The sequence below is a fragment of the Pteronotus mesoamericanus genome, unplaced genomic scaffold, assembly GCF_021234165.1.
Source record: "Pteronotus mesoamericanus isolate MK-2021 breed Mesoamerican mustached bat unplaced genomic scaffold, CSHL_Meso_final contig_40, whole genome shotgun sequence".
NCBI lineage: Eukaryota > Metazoa > Chordata > Mammalia > Chiroptera > Mormoopidae > Pteronotus > Pteronotus mesoamericanus.
The window spans coordinates 9,585,353-9,602,758 of record NW_026555150.1 but is presented as its reverse complement, the minus strand read 5'-3'; the positions used below and the strand labels follow the sequence as shown (position 1 = coordinate 9,602,758).

The 17,406-nt window shown below is 37.8% G+C and overlaps 1 protein-coding gene across 3 annotated transcripts in view; it reads left to right on the top strand.

The window, feature by feature from the left end:
• Window positions 1-17,406, top strand: part of ZDHHC9 (zinc finger DHHC-type palmitoyltransferase 9) — a 46,852-nt gene that overhangs the window by 13,344 nt on the left and 16,102 nt on the right. The window contains exons 4-9 of one of the 3 annotated variants that reach the window (XM_054577007.1): window positions 6,248-6,406; window positions 12,392-12,529; window positions 13,456-13,504; window positions 14,272-14,374; window positions 15,426-15,529; window positions 15,922-16,018. In XM_054577007.1, coding sequence (XP_054432982.1) covers window positions 6,248-6,406; window positions 12,392-12,529; window positions 13,456-13,504; window positions 14,272-14,374; window positions 15,426-15,529; window positions 15,922-16,018 — 650 coding nt within the window. Of the gene's footprint in view, window positions 1-6,247; window positions 6,407-12,391; window positions 12,530-13,455; window positions 13,521-14,271; window positions 14,375-15,425; window positions 15,530-15,921; window positions 16,019-17,406 lie in introns of all 3 variants that reach the window. The other 2 variants (XM_054577005.1, XM_054577006.1) reach the window with 2 other exon arrangements.

Sequence of the window (17,406 nt, the reverse complement as noted above, 5' to 3'; positions counted from 1 at the left end):
GTTATAATAGGTATTACATTACATTTATGAATTATTTGTGAAGAAATTTACACTTTTATAATATCTACCTGTCCAAGAAGGTAGTATGTCTTTCTGTATTTTCAGATTGAATTTTGTGCCCATTAATACAGTTTTTATGGTTTTCTTTGTCTAGTTTCTGTACTTCATTTATTTATTTATTTTATGTATATTTTATTGATTATGCTATTATAGTTGTCCTGATTTTCCCTCTGTGCCTCCCCCCACCCAGCACCTCCCACTCCATCCAGTAACCCCTACACCATAGTTCATGTCCATGGGCCATGCGTATAAGTTCTTTGGCTACCCCATTTCCTATACTGTGCTGTACATCCCCGTGGCTATTCTGTAACTACCTATTTGCACTTCTTAATCCCCTCACCTCTTCACCCATTATTCCCCACCCCCCTATCTGGCAACCATCAAAATTCTCTCTTTATCCATGATACTGTCTCTGTTCTTGTTTGCTTAGTTTGATTTTTAGATTAAATTGTTGATAGATATGTATTTTTGCGATTTTTATTGTTCATAGTTTTGATCTTCTTTTTCTTAAATGTCCCTTTAACATTTCATATAATAATGGTTTGATGATGATAAAATCCTTTAATTTTTTTCTTATCTGAGAAGCTCTTTATATGCTCTTTGATTCTAAATGATATTTTTGCTGGGTAGAGCAATCTTGGGTGTAGGTCCCTGATTTTTATGACTTTGAATATGTCTTGCCAATCCGTTCTAGCCTGCAGTTTCTCTTGAGAAATCAGCTGGCAGTCTTATGGGAACTTCCTTGTAGGTAACTAACCTCTTTTCTCTTGCTGCTTTTAAGATTCTCTATCTTTAACTTTTGGCATTCTAATTGTGATCTGTCCTGGGTGGGCCTGTTTGCATCCATCTTGTTTGGGACTTTCTGTGCTTCCTGGATTTGTACGTCTATTTCCTTCCCCCAATTAGGGAAGTTTTCTTTCATTATTTTTTCAATAGATTTCCAATTTCTTGCTCTCTTCACCTTCTGGCAGCTCTATGATGCGAATGTTGGACCTCTTGAAGTTGTCCCAGAGGCTGCTTATACTATCTTCATTTCTTCTGTAAAGATTTTGTTTGTTTATTTTTAGAAAGGAAGAAAGGGAGAAAGAGGAGAGAAACATCAATGTGTGGTTGCCTCTCACGTGCCCCCCGCTGGGGGCCTGTCTTGCAACCCAGGCACGGGCCCTGACTGGGAATTGAAATGGCAACCCTTCGGTTTGCAGGTTAGCGCTCAGTCCACTGAGCCACACCAGCCAGGACCTATACTAATTTTTTTAGATTCTTTTTTCTTTTTGTTGTTTTGATTGGTTGTTTTTTGCTTCCTTATGTTCCAAATCATTGATTTGATTCTCGGCTTCATCTATGCTACTGTTGTTTCCTTATAAATTGTTCTTTATTTAAATTAGTGTATCTTTCGATTCTGGCTGTCTTTTTTATGCTGCTGAGGTCCTCACTAAGTTCCTTGAGCATCCTTATAACTAATGTTTTGAACTCTGCATCTGATAGATTACTATCTCAATTTCACTTCGCTCTTTTTCTAGAGTTTTGATCAGTTCTTTCATTTGGGTCATGTTTCTTTGTCATCTCATTTTGGCAGCCTCCCTGTGTTTGTTTCTATGTATTAGGTAGCACAGCTTTAACTCCATGTCTTGGTAGTGTGGCCTAATGTAGTAGGTATCCTGTAAGGCCCAGTGGCACAGCCTTCCATACCACCTAACCAGAGTACTCGAGGTGCACCCTTCATGTGGGCTGAGTATACCCTCCTTTTGTAGTTGAGCTTTGATCACTGTTGGCAGATTAATGGGAGAGATTTACCCAATTCAGTCAGCTGCAAGGGCTGGCTGTGACCACTGACCACCAACCTCTGCCCTCTGTGGAGGATCAGCTGTACAGGGGCAGGGTAGTGGTGCTCCAGCATGGTCTGTAGCTGTCCACTGGATGCGCTGGCTCTGGGGTTTCCCAGGTGGTGCAGGCCAAGGTCAGTCCCCATCTGTTTTGCAGGGCCACTCTGCCTGAACTATAAAGCAATCTGAGATGGCTGCTACCTGTGCTGGGTGTGGAGATTCCTAGGCAAAGCTAAGCTATGAATCTAGGCTGGCTGCTGCTAGTGCCAGGCCTGGGGCTCACTGAGGCCAGCTGTTGCTTGTTTGAGAGGATTTAGGAAGTTGTGAAGCATGAGCCAAGACAAGCCATTCATATGGAAAAGCAGCTTGGGTGGGCCTGTAAGTTGGGTGGAGTGGAGTCTCTGGGGATCTCCAAGGCAGGTCAAACAGTGTTGACTGGGTTGATGGAGTCTCAGATATGGCAACAGCTTTCTGGCTCTATGGATCTGTGGAGGGAGGGTTTAGAAAAGGGACAATGGCCTCTGTTCACCTTGACGCCCAACATTTCAGTTCCTCCCCGTATGCCACTGGTGCCTTTCAAGCTGCTACCCCAGTGCTGGAGCTCAGAAGCAGTGAGTCTGAGTAGGTGAGTCCATGTGTGGATTCTTTAAGAGGAATTGCTTGAGGCTCCAGAATTTTCCTCCACTGACTCAATCCCCGCTGGTTTTTGCAGCCAGAAGTTTTGGGGACTTATCTTCCTGGCACTTGGATCCTGGGCTGGGGTACTGGTGTGGGTTGGGACTTCTCACTCCTGAGATATCCCTCCCAGATTTTTATCTGCCAAACGTGGGTGTGGGACAAGCTAGTTAGTTGTCTGCGCCGCTCCTACCAGTCTGGATGGATGTTTCTTTCATTCCATTAAATGGTTGTCCATTAAATGGTTCTCTTGAATGGAGGTTGTCAGACTTCCATTTAATTTGATTTCTGCCAGTTTTGAGTGATAGTTATCCTATATTTTAGTTGTATTTTTGATGTGGTTGTGTGAAGATGTGAGCCATGTCTGCCTACACTGCCATCTTGACCAGAAGTCATGTACTTCCTATATTGAGTTTATTCTTAATGTTTCTATTCATGCTATTGTCAGTGAAATATGTTTCCCATTTCCACTTGATTTCTTTTTTCCCCTCCAGCTTTGTTGAGATATAATTGACCTATAACATTGTGTAAATTTAAAGTGTATAACATGTTGATTTGATACTCTATTTTAGAGTGGTTTGAAAACTTTCAAGCTTTGTATTTATTTTAGCTGTGTTCCCCTCTAGCTTCTCAGTGAATTTCTTTTTGAAAAATGTCATCTTGTTTTAGTTGAGCTATGGGTACATAGGTTTGTGCACATCTGAGCTTGAGCTATTGAGGTATGTGATGAGGATGGGAATGGTGGGAAGAAAGCAGAGGTGTGTTGATACAGCTGGAGTTCATGGAGACCCAGTACAGCCAGGATAGTTAGGAGCAAGATAGGGAGGGAGAGTTGTGAGTGCTATCTTTTCTCCACTTGGACGGTATTTTTCATCCCCTTTCCATTCATATATGGAGAAACTGAAGTTCAAGGCAGTGCCTTGACTTGTCTTTTGAATATTACATCAGTTTCCTTAGCAAGATTAGCTCTGTTTTGCCAGAACACTGAGCCTGGGGTCCAGGCTTGAGCCATTATTCATGTGACCTCTGCATTTAGCATACTTTTCTTGATAGAAGAGTGCATTCTTGAGTTAATACTCATACACATATTTATTTTTATGCTGGCATTCAGCATTGTCAACTTACATTCAGCATTCAGGCCTTACAGCAGGTTCTCAAATAACATTGTTTTGTGCAACATAGTTTTGTTATAACATGGATGAGATGCCATAAGAACTTAACTCTTGCTTATATTAATTAGCTGGCTTATGGTAAAATTAGTGTCATTATACATTGTTTCACTTAAAGTCACAGAATCTATTGAAGATGCCAAGTGAGAACGTACTGTACTGGGTATGCCATGGGTGATTCCCTTGCATCATAGCACTTCACAGGGAGAGCGAACCATGAACTTTATCTTACAGGTGCCTTCATGTAAAGTACATGGAAAGGAATATTAAGGTGGTATGCTGGTACTCATATCCTCTAATGAATAGCCATCCCTATCCTTTTAAGACTTGTGACACACTTATTGTTTGATTTCACAGCATCCACCCCACTCTGCAAAAAAGGGAAAAAAAGTTCCATATGGCAGATATTTTTAAAATCAAAATGAATTGAAAAAATATTCTGTTTTTAGAATTATCCTGCATAGCGAGTGTGCAATGAAACAGGCACTCTCATATGCAGATAGATGTGCATGCAAATTGATACAATCTGTTGAGAAGCAGTTTGGCAATAGTAATATGGGCTTTAAGGGTTCATACTCTTTGACCCAGTAATTTCACTTCTCTCAGGATTTAGCTAAAGGAAATAAACAGAGCTTTATACAAATTACTGTAGAAGGATTTTTAGTGCATTGTTTTTCTCTTTATTTTACTTAAAAAATTTTTTTATTGGTGTTCAAGTACTGTTGTCTCCATTTTCCTGCTGCCACTTTCCCCTGCCCCATCCATCCCACCACCCACTCTCAATCCTACCCAACTTTGGCTTTGTCCATGGGTCTTTCATACATGTTCTTTGACGACTCTTCCCCTTCTTTTCCCCTATATTCTCCTCTCTCCTCCCCTCTGGTTACTGTCAGTTTGTTCTTTATTTCAATGTCTCTGGTTATATTTTGCTTGCTTGCTTGCTTGTTTTGTTTAGGTCCCGCTTATAGGTGAGATCATATTGATACCTTGGACAAGGGTTTGATCTCTAAAATATATACAGAATTCACACAACTCCACTCCAGGCAGACAAACAGAAAGCCGAGAGACATATGAAAGGATGCTCAGCATCACGTTTCTCTCTCTCTCTTTTTTTTTTCTTTTTAATATGGGCCTAGCTATTTTAATGCTGGCAACTTCTTGTTACTTCTCAGACTTCAGCATGCTTTTATTTTTTCTTTATGTTTTAGAAATTAATTTTAACACATGAATATATTCTTGAGGAAGGAGGGGCTTGGAATTAGGGTGATGATCAAAGGGATTTAGCTTTATTTGTAATATTTTAATTTTGTGCATGCAGCATAATTTAAATAGTAAAAAACCAGAGGCAACTTAAATGCCCAACAATATGGAATGGTTAAATAAATAACAGTACATGCATATAGTGGACTATTATATTGCTACTAATAACATTTTCAGAAAAAAATTAATAGTCATGGGAAAAAGTGTACTGTATAATCTTAAGTAAAAAGTACAGGTTACAACATTGCATTTATAACATGATCTCAAATTTTAAAAAATCATGAATGTTTATCAGTTAAGAAAAGAGAAAGAAAACACACCAAAATGTATGACTATCCTTGAGTTAATATAGTGACAATGATTTTTATTTATTCTTATTTATATTTTGTTTTTTCCAAAATTTTTATAATAAGCATATATTACTCTTATTTTAAAATAATTGTTTTTCTGATTCTAAGTATTAGCAGCCTTCTTCATGCATATATTTTATTTTTTCAAGGTATATCCTTTTATACATGTGGCTGTTCAGTGTGCATTTTCATTTTGTAATATATTGTGAATATTTTCTTGTCATCATTCACTCATTTACACCATTTTAAATGGCTACATAATACTCCATCCTATGCATGTATCATAATTTACTTAACTGACCTCCTGTTGTGACATTGAAGTTATTTTCAGTTTTTCACTATTAAAAGGGACTCTGACAAATATCCTTGTGTCTACATCTTTTGTACATCTCTTTGTAATTTTGGTAAATTCCTAGAAGTAGAATTTCTGGGTCAAAAAATAAACATGTTAAGAAATTTGGTAGCCATTGCCACATTGCTTACTGGTAATGTATAAAAATACCTGCACCCCATCCTTGCCAATACTGAATATTTTTATTTTTCTTAATATTTGTTAATACAGTTGGTAGAAATGGTATATTTGTGTTAATTTTTATTTCTTTCATTATGAGTGAAGTTGGCTGTTTTTATTTCATGTTTTTTAGACTTTTTATTTCTTTTATGAATGTTTTTCTTTGTAATCAGCCAAAAACTTGAACACTTTTTACATGTGCAAAAAAGAATTGCATGGCACTCAGTGGAATTTGTAGGGGACACTCTGATGTTGAGAGTTAGTCTGGAAATGCTAGTTTGGAGAAGACAGTGGGCCTGAGAAACCTTTAATTACTCCCATTGCTTTTGGAAAACTTGTGAGACTTTTGGGTTCAAATAATGGCTAGTCGTGATATTAACTGTCTTTACGGATCTACAGAAGCCACCAATGGTGCAGTGCCTCAGGGTCAGCGACCACCCCCTCGTATTAAGAATTTCCAGATAAACAACCAGATTGTAAAGCTGAAATACTGTTATACATGCAAGATCTTCCGGCCTCCCCGGGCTTCCCATTGCAGCATCTGCGACAACTGTGTGGGTGAGTAGAACCACTGGGGCCTTGGCTGGGGGAAAGATTGCGTTGAAGAAGAGAGTCAGGGTAATTTTTTCATGGAAAAATCGGTAGGGATAGATAGGGAAAGGAGAATTAGATAGGAAACAAGCTTCTGAACAACTGTAAATCTAAATTGGAATTTAAATATCATCCAGTCTAAAATTTAAAAAAAACCCACCTTTTTGGTAAATGGGGAAAAAAAGGGCCTGATTTGATTTCCAAATCTAGTTTTTCCTCTACTGGGTTTGTTTCAAGTGGAACCCACCTTACATAGTGGGAGGAGAACTCTAGTCCACTGGAGGGCAGCATCGGGGTAGGAAGGGCCTTGTAAGAAGTAGTGTTCCCAAGAGGAAAGTTGCTAGCATTTATTGAGTTCCTACTATACATTAAGCACTGTGTGAAGTGCTTTCCTTTTTTCTTGTTTAAGACTTGTAAGAACCCCATGAGACAGATATTATCCCCATTTTGCAGATGAGGAAATAGATGAAACACCTTTGTGTGGGCTCATATAATTTGTAAAAATGAAGCTGGAACAGGTATGATTGCCAAACCTTCATTTCTTCTTTCTTTGCTGCTGTTGCAAGGGTGGTGGGTATATGTGTGTGCATAATAAATGAATCTGTGCTTTTATCCACATGTGTGAGGCTTAGTTGTAATCACTGCCTACTGTGTGCTAAGCCCTGGGAAAGATCAGAAACAGTAACTATGTCTATCAATAGGCATATGTGTACAATTCCTTATGTTATAAATAGACATAGTTAGAGCATTCTTTATATATGCCATGGAACAGACCTGAGTACATTGCTTTCCTCTTATTAACCAGTTCTTTAGACGAAGGCTGAAAAGATATATCTTATTTTATACGGCAAAAAGCTATATGTAGATAAGATTTTTATAAATTGAAACCCATTTAAAATGAGCCAGGAAACTTGACATTTCAAGATCTGATGTGAAGGTTTTCATAAAGAATTTCATTTCATTAATACTCTTAAACATAAAGAACATATACAAATTCATTTTTTTAAAAAGAAGCACTAACATTTCAGTAGAAATATGAGAGCTTATAAAACAGAAAATATAGTTAGCTGGTTAACGTGAAAAAAATTTGCTCTGGCTCGTGTGGCTCAGTGGATTGGGTCAGGGTCTGCGAACTGAAAGGTCACTGGTTCAATTCCAGGTGGGTTGGGGGCCTGATCCCTGGTTGGGGGCGTGCAAGAGGCAACTGAGCAATGTTTCTCTCCCTCTCTTTCTCCCTCCTCTCCCCTCCTCTCTCTCTATAAAATAAATAAATAAAATCTTAAAAAAATTAAAAATTTACCCTTACTAAATATCAAAATAAAAATTAAAACAAGATCTTTTTAAATCTAGAAAATAAGCAAGGAAAACTTGATAATGCTTAGTGCTACATTGGTAGGGGTGTAAATTGGAAGAATCATTTTGGAAAGCAACCTAGTAAGATTCATAAGAACCTTAAAACATGTGTACTTTTTGATGTCAGTGATTAATTTTCTAGAGATTCCTAAGAAAATGATCAGGAATGTGGTAAAAGATTTAAGTATGGAAATATTTACCTCAGCATTATTATAATAATGAATAATTGTCCACCAGTAAATAAATTGTCATATAAATTGTGGGACATTTATACAATGGACGTTTATGGGAAAATCTTATATCAGAAAGTAAAATGAAATAAAACAAAAGGTAGGCTACATGTACAGTGTGATCTCAGTTACACATTAAAAAACTATAAATATGTATAAAGAGATATTCAAGGAAATACTTTAGAATGCTTTTAGTTAGTTATTCATAGGTGGTGGGGTTACGAGTGATGCTATTTCCCTCATTTAATTTTTTTTAAAGTTTTCTGCAATGAGCACATATTGCTTATCTTATCAGAAAAAAAGTATGATTTAAAATACAGTAAAAATATGTCCATATAAATCTGTGTTTCCAATGTTTTTATATGGCAGGTTTGCTTAGAGTAAGGCTTGAATATGTCATTCTTTTCTACATTTTCCTTCACTTTTCTGAAAAGATATATTGTAGCCCTTTAACTGGGACATGCATCATTCTTACTGTCTTACTATTTTTTTTTGACAGTACACAGGTCATTGTCCTCTAAAAATGACATACAGGGTCTAGCAGAAGTAATGCCTACTTGACTGTGGTTGGTAGGGTAATAATATAGGTGTAATAGTTGATAGTTTTAATTTGAACATTTCTCCTAAAATGTCATATGGTGTGCTTGAGTATGATATTGTTATGTCACAGAATTACATGCTTATTGTAATAAAAGAGTTTGTAATAAAAGGGGCATTATTTGTGCCAGACTCTGCATTTTATTCTTTGTGCTTTTTTGGTTCATTAAAATAATACATTTTCAATGCAGAAAATATGGGGATTACAAAAAGTATAAATGAACTTAATCTCAAATTCACTCTCTATTTTGCTGTATTTCCTTCCAGTCTTGCTCTTGTTTGCATAATTAGATCACACATGATAAAGTTTTTATTGTTGGCTTTGTTACTTAATATTATATCTTAAGCATGCTTTTATACCTTTAATACATGTTTTTAAAATATTTTAGTTTAATGACTGTATAAGCTATCATATGACTGTATTCTAGTTTATTTAAGTAGTGTCCTTTCATTAGATATTATTCATAATTTCATTTTATTCATTATAGTAACACTATAATCAAAATTATTTAATTTACAGATATAGTAAAATTAGAACCTTCATACATTTCTGGTGGGAATGTAAAATATTTCAGCTACTGTGGAAAAACTTCACAGTTCTTCAAAAAGTTAAGTGTGGAATTATCATATGACCCAACAATTACACTCTTTGGTGTATACCTATATTAGCTTATTTGGGCTGCCATAACAAAATACACAGGCTAGGTGGCTTAAATAACAGAAATTAATTTTCTCACAGGTCTGGAGTTTAAAAGTTCAAGAACAAGATATTGGCAAGATTGATTTCTGGTGAAGCCTCTCTCTTTGGCTTACAGGCAGCCACCTTTTGGCTGTGTCCTCAAATGTCCTTTTTATCTGTGCTTGTGCAGTCCTGGTGTTTGTCCTTTCCTTTTAAGGATACTGGTCTAATAAGATTATGGCCCTACTCTTATGCCCTCATTTAACTTTAGTTACCTCCTTAGAAGCCCTATGTCCAACTACAGTTACATTGGAAGTTAGGGAAGTTAAGGCTGGGAATTTGGGTGTGTGTGTGCACAATTCTGTCCATAACAATACCGAAGAGAACGAAATCAGAGACTCAGCCCTGGCTGGTGTGGCTCAGTGGATTGAGTGCCAGCCTACGAACCAAAGGGTTGCCTGTTCCTTCCCCAGTGCAGGGCACATGCCTATAGATTGCAGGCCTGGTCCCCAGTAGTGGGTGCACAAGATGCAACCGCACATTGATGTTTCTCTCCCTCTCTCTCCTTTCCTTCCCTGTCTAAAAGTAAATAAATAAAATCTTTAAGAAAAGAAAACAGAGACTCAAACATTTTTGTATGTCAGTGTTCACAACAGCATTGTTCACAGTAGCCAAAAGATGGAAACAACCCGTGTCCATCAATAGATGAAAGGATAAACAATATATGGTATATCCATACAATGGAATATTATTCAACCATAAGGAGGAATGAAGTGCTGATACATGCTTCAACGTGGATAAACCTTGAGTGAAAACAATGTGAAGTGAAGGAAGCCACACACAAAAGGACACATATTGTATGATTCCACTTATATAAAATATCTAGAGTAGGAAAATTCATAAAGATAGAAAGAAGATTAGAGGTTACCAGGGCCTAGGGGAAGGGGGAAATGGAGAATTACTGTTTAATGGGTACAGAGTTTCTCTTTGGGGGTGATGAAAAGTTTTGGAAATAGTGGTGATGGTTGCACATTGTGAATGTAATTAATGCCACTTAATTGTACACTTAAAAATGGTTAAAATGGCAAATTGTATGTTATATATATATAATCACAATAAAAATTTAACAAAAATATTGAACTGGAATTTCTATGCATATCTCTATTTCCTCATGAGAAATTACTGAAAATGGACTTGTTGTGCTAAATGCGTGTGAGCATTGTTAAAACTCTTGATACATACTCCTAAACTACTTTCTAGAAAGGTCTTCTTGATTTATACTCACACCAACAGTACATTAGAATGTCCATTATACCTTATTCTACCTAGCACTGGATATTATTTTTATGTTTTATGTTCTTATGTTTACACTGAATTATTATTGGATCTGAAAACATTTAAACATATTTATTTATTTAAAGATTTTTATTTATTTTTATTATTTTTAGACAGAAGGGAAGGGAGGGAGAAAGAGAGGGAGCAAAACATCAATGTATGGTTCCTTCTCACATACCCATTGCTGGGGACCTGGCATGCAGCCCAGGCATGTGCCCTATGCTGGGAATCAATCCAGCGACCCTTTGGTTTGCAGGCCGGCGTTCAATCCACTGAGCCACACCAGCCAGGGCTAAATGTATTTATTTATTAAAAATTTTTTGATGATTGATTTTAGAGTAAAGAAGTAGGGGGAGAGAGAAAGACATTGATTTGTTATTCCATTTAGTTATTCATTCATCGGTTGATTCTTGTATGTGTCCTGACTGGGGATTGAACCCACAACCTTGGCATATCAGGACAATGCTCTAACCCACTGAGCTACCTGGCATGGCTGAATATATATATAACTAACTAACTGTTTTTGCCCTATGACTATTTTTTAAGGAGTATTTGTACTTTATTATTGATTTGTAAGAATTTTTCATATACTAAGATACAACATTTACTAAGATACTAAGATACATTTACATTCATATACTAAGATACCTTCCTGTTGGTTTTTTTCTCTTTAATTTTCTTAATAGTATTTATAACATATGCAAACTATTTTTTAAAGTTTATGAGTTAAATCTATTTTTCTTTGTCATCTGTGTTTTTCCTCATTACTTTTATGTTCAGAAAGTACTTCTCCATATGGGGGATAAATGTTCATCTATTATTTATGTTTTTTTTTTTTGTTTTACTTTGTTTTTTTTTTTTACATTTAACTCTAATTCATCTGGAATTAATTTTGATAAATACAGTCACACCTCAGTACTTGTCAGCTTCAGAACCCATCAAACACTGTACTCGTCACATTTTGATGAGAAAAAAAATGTTTCAGCACTCGGCGCTTGTTCGGGACTCATCACGCTTGCTAAAACTTGTATGAGTCACAATACCGCCACGCAAGAGAAAAATACTTTATTGTCTGGTATTGCTCAATTTCTGCACTCATCACGAGTTTTGGAACGAATTAATGACAAGTACTGAGGTACTACTGTAGTGTGAGAGGAAAAAATCTAACCTTATTATCCACCAAATAGCCAATTGTCTGAGTTGCTTATGGAAAATACTTCCTTCTACCACTGAAAATGTAATGCTGCTTTTATTAGACAGTCAATTCTTATATATTGCAGAGTCTGTTTCTGGGCACTTTCTGTTCCATTAAGCTATGCTACATCATTTTATAGTTTTTTACTAACTGGAGGTTAAGAAAAACGACACTAATTTTTTCAAAATTTCCATGACTATTTTCACCTAGATTTTCTTCCTGAACTTAGTAGGCCCATCTACCAAGATTTTTCTTTGGAAAAAAAAGTCTCTGCTGTTAGCTGGTAGTGAGACAGATCACTGAACCCCTCAGTTCCTTAGTTTTCTTCTTGATAAAATGCAGAAAATAATATCTTCTTTTGCCCAATTTCCAGGGTGATTGTGGGGATCAAATGAGATGGCTATGAAAACATTGTGAAAAATAAAAACCAGTTTTTTTTTTAACAGTTAAAACAGGCAATGATCCTGGGGTCTTTGAATTAGTTATTTAAATGTGAATGGCGGGGTTGCACTGTGTTTTGGAGGCGTTGGCACTAGATTCTCTCTTTTTCCCCCACTCCGCAGAGCGCTTCGACCATCACTGCCCCTGGGTGGGGAACTGTGTTGGAAAGAGGAACTACCGCTACTTCTACCTCTTCATCCTTTCTCTCTCCCTCCTCACCATCTATGTCTTCGCCTTCAACATCGTCTATGTGGCTCTCAGTGAGTATGCAGGGCAGTGGCTGTTGTTGGAGTTGGGGTGGGGTGGGAGAAAACTTGAGGCAGCGTAGGGGAGTGGTTGGGTTTTCTGGCAGGATTTTACCATTGCAAAGGTGCCTTAGGACCAGTTAGAAATGAGCACTACCATCTGCACATATCAATCAGTATTTACTGAGTATGTTGGTCTTCTCACTGGCCCTCTGCTGGGGAATGGGGCCATAATAACTTCTCTATACCCAGGGTACTGAGCATTTTTGAGGTGATCCCGAAGGTTGGGGATGTATTTTGCCTGTCTGCATCCTCTCTCCTTTTGCCTTGTAATACCTGCCCTGTGCTAAGTGGTAGAAAGTTATACCAGAGAAATTCCTTTTAGTAGCTTATGGTTTACTTTGGGAGATAGAAAATACATACCCATGTGTGTACATGTGCACACACACATAAACACACAAAAATTAACAGATAATAAATAAGGGCAGGTAGGATGTGGAATAAAAGGAGTGGTCTTGATCAATATAGCTTCCTGGAAAGAGATGAGCTCTCAGCTGAATTTTAAACAAGGGAGAACATGGATCAGTGAGAAGAGAGGATTTTTCTTGGATATTTGTGATTTATTTGATCTACTAATCAATATCCCCCTCCATGCCCATAGCTACAGGCTAGGGAAAAGGGAAGGGAGCCAGATGCTTGGCTTCTGCCCAACTCTCTAGACCAGTGCCAGGTCCTGCATTGGAGATGTGAACCCTTTAGTCAAGAGACTCCCTGCTTGGGAATGTGAGTCCCTTGTCTGAGTGAGGGCTTATCTCTTGACAGCTCGTAACAAGGGATAGGTAGGAAAGAAAGTGAGTAAATACTAGGATAAGTGTGTATTTTTTTTATTTTTTTACTAAAGTCACTAATTTTTTTCTCTACCCCTCCTCCCAATTTCATAGAATCTTTGAAAATTGGCTTCCTGGAGACGTTGAAAGAAACTCCTGGAACATATCCTCCCCTGGCAGTATGTCCCTGTAAATCCCTCTTAAACTACTTTCCAGCATGCTTTCTCTCTGCAGTTCTCCCATCGTCTCATTTTTCAGATGTCAGAGAGTGCCAAAGTCTAAATTTTTTAAAAAAGTGTAGTCTTCGTGGTAGCAACCAGAATGGAAGATGGCCATGACTTAAAGGGTGGTCTTTTCTTTACCCCCTTCCCTACTGCCTCCCTTCCAGTTTATTCTGATCCCATGCTCAGCCCTGCCTCATCTAGGGGGCTGTCTTTGCCTCGATATACCTCTTATGTCACTTGCTGGTAGTCTACCTTCACGTTATAGCTAAGGCTTATTTTGTGCAGCAGTTGGATTTCTGAAAAGGAGATTCAGATGTGATTTCTATGAATCACATCCTGTTTTTCCCACCAAGTTTTCATTTATAAAGTTTATTTTTGATGCATTTTCCATTGACAGTGATGGCTATCATTGTTTAGCTTTGGCCCTCTCCTAAACATCTCCTTCAAAAAGCTAATGATGAAAAAGCAGAGAAACACTTAAATACACTAGAGATGTTAGAGAGTTACTCATAGTGGATAGACAAGAGTCCTTTACCTGTCATAAGGGATGTACTCAGTAAGTTTAGAATTCATCTGTTATATATGGATACTTGGCCATATGTAATATGTTCTGAGAGGGAAAGATGGTATGACTGATGCTATTAGAAAGGCTGAAGCATTGAGTCTGCTTGTGTGGCTTCTTCAACATTCCTTAACATCACCTCACTGTTCTAGAAGTACTCATTTGCTTCTTCACACTCTGGTCCGTCGTGGGACTGACTGGATTTCACACTTTCCTTGTGGCTCTCAACCAGACAACCAATGAAGACGTGAGTCAACTTTCCCATCTCCTCATCACATATTCTTCTTTTTTCCCAAAGCCTATTCTCTTATTACCTGCTAGAGAACTGAGTTTCCAGGGAGTAGGAGGTTGAGGCAGGCAGAAACCTGGTGTGGGAGATTATTAAATCTGATGCGTGGAAGAGAAAGTAGACTGCTTTGTTTGGAGCCAAATGCCTGTAGAGCATTAGGAAGAAGTTGAATGGTTGAGGGGGGGGGTACAAAATCTTCGCTATTCATAGATTTTTAAAGGCTAGTTGATGCCCCTGGATTTGGAATACACAAGGACAGGTGCACTGAATAAATCCTTTCTTTTTAAAAGTTACCAATTAATCCATGTTCATTGCAGACAATCAGAAAATATAGATAAGCAAAAAATAGCAAATAATTCCCTGTAACTTTACCTCCTATAAATCACCATTGTTAATAGCATGACTTGAAGTCTTCTAGATTTGTTTCCATGTTTGTTTATGTGAATATATAGTTTTTATTTTTGGTTTTTACTTTATTTTTATTGTTTACACTATTACAGATATCCCTATTCCCCCCTCCCCTTGCTCACCTCCACCCAGCCCTTGCCCCACCCCCTTCCCTCAGACTACTACCACACTGTCATCTGTGTCCATGGGTTATGCATATATGTTCTTTGGCCAATCCTCTCACCTTTCTTTTATCCATTCACCCCTCCCCTCTCCCCTCTGACAGCTGCCTGTCTGTTCCATGTATCCATGCCTCTGTTTCTATTTTATTTGTGAGTATATTTTGTATTTTTAAATGAAAATAAATTATCTGCTCTTTTTCACTCTATTGTGGACATTTTCACAGGGCTCTGCATTGTATTTCTTTCTACTGTGGGAAGATACTCATTATATAAAATGTACCACCTTAACCATTTTAAGTGTATAATTCAGTGACATTAAGTACATTCATGGTGTTGTGCAACCATTACCATCATTTATCTCCAGAACTTTTTCATCTTCCCATGCTGCATGTATTTTTTCAACATAATTTTTAATGCAAGCCTTGGCTTTTATCTTGCAGATCAAAGGCTCATGGACAGGGAAGAATCGCGTCCAGAATCCTTACAGTCATGGCAACATTGTGAAGAACTGCTGTGAAGTGCTGTGTGGCCCCTTGCCCCCCAGGTACTCAGGGGACTAGAAGGTCCTGGGACTCTTGGGACAAGCAGCTCAACCTGATCCTGTTACCTAGTGTGATGCCTTCTTCTGATTGTGACCTCTTGGTGTCAAATAGGTCTTCCCAGGGATTGTCCCTTGGTGCCATATCTACATGGACCATACATAGACCATGGGCTGGTTGTTTTGAAGGGATGACCTTTCGTTTTTATTTCATTTGTTTTTTTCCCCCTTGTTAATGTGGTGTTCTCTGGTTTGTGGAAGATAGAGGCATGTGCTAGGATCAGGCTAGATAGCCAAAGAACAGGTTTATGTTTTCCAGTACACACAGCAAGGTTCTGTGGGTAGGTGGCTCACAGGGTGAATGTGAAGTGTTCTATTAACTGTCCTATTTCCTTCAGTGTGCTGGATCGAAGGGGTATTTTGCCACTAGAAGAAAGTGGAAGTCGACCTCCTAGTACTCAAGAGACCAGTAGCAGCCTCTTGCCACAAAGCCCAGTAAGTGTTCCCGACTTTAAGACTTTAAGGCTAAGCTGGTGATGGAGGGCGCAGGCTAAATTTACACCTTAGAGATATAGTTAGGCAATTTCGTGTCCAGTTGCTTCAGCTTCCCTGTCTGCTTCTGCTCTGACATTGCCTCAGATCTTTGTGCCCTTAAGGTAGATTAGGATCTAGTCATTTCTTTGACATTGTGTGCCAGCCACTGTGCTAGATGTGGGATATGCCAGTGAACAAGGCAAACCATGTCCCTTCTCTCAAGGAACTCATTGTCTAGTGGGGATTAGAGAGCAGAAAAACAGGCTCTTGCTCCATATTGTGAAAAGTGCCTTGAGGGAAGCATAAAATGCTATGAGCAAAGATAGGGGTTGGGGAGTAGGCTGGAGTTAGTGGTATAGATACCTTGGTAGAAGTGGGCTTCCTCACTGGAACATGCAGATGTGGGAGCTCTCCCAGCTGTCCTGCTGAAGATGTACTTTATCAAGTATATTCATAAAAGTTTATTATTTGAACTTTCTTTTTAAGTAATAGCTTTATTGAAATATAATTTACATACCATAAATTCCCTATTTAAAATGTATGATTCACTGGTTTGTTATATATTTATAGTTATACAGTCATGTCAACAATTAATTTTAAAAACATTTCATTAGCCCTCTCAAAAAACCCTGTACCCATTAGCAGTTACTCTCCCTCCCTACCCCCCACTAGTTCCCCTAACCACATCTCTGGGCAACTACTAACCTACTTTTTTTTTTTTTTGCTATAGATTTGCTCTTCTATAAATTTTGTAAAAATGGAATCATATAACACGTGGTCCTTTGTGACTGGCTTCTTTCATTTAGTATAATATTTTCAAGGTTCATCCATGTTGTAGCATGTAGCAGTACTTCATTATTTTATATGGCTGAATACTATTTTTTATTGAATTTAGTGAGGTAACATTGGCAATAAAACCATATAGGTTTCAACCGTACAACTCAATGAAACATCATCTTCATACTGCATTGTCGGCTCCTGACCCAAAGTCAAGTCTCTTTCTATCCCCATTTATCCCCGCTTTGCCCACTTCTACCTCTCTTGCTGAATATTTCATTATATGAATAAACCACATTGTATCTATCCATTCATTAATCAGTGGACATTTGAGTTGTTTCCACCTTTTGATTGTTATGAATAATGATACTATGATCATTCATGTGCAAGTTTTTGTATGTAAATACGTGTTTTCATTTCCTATAGCTCTATAACTGGGAGTGAAATTGATGGACCATATGGTGACTGTTTCACATTTTGAGGCACTGCTAGGCTGTTTTTCCAAAGTGGCTTCACCATTTTTACATCTCCACCAGTAGTGTACTAGGGCTCAAATTTCTCCATATCCTCGG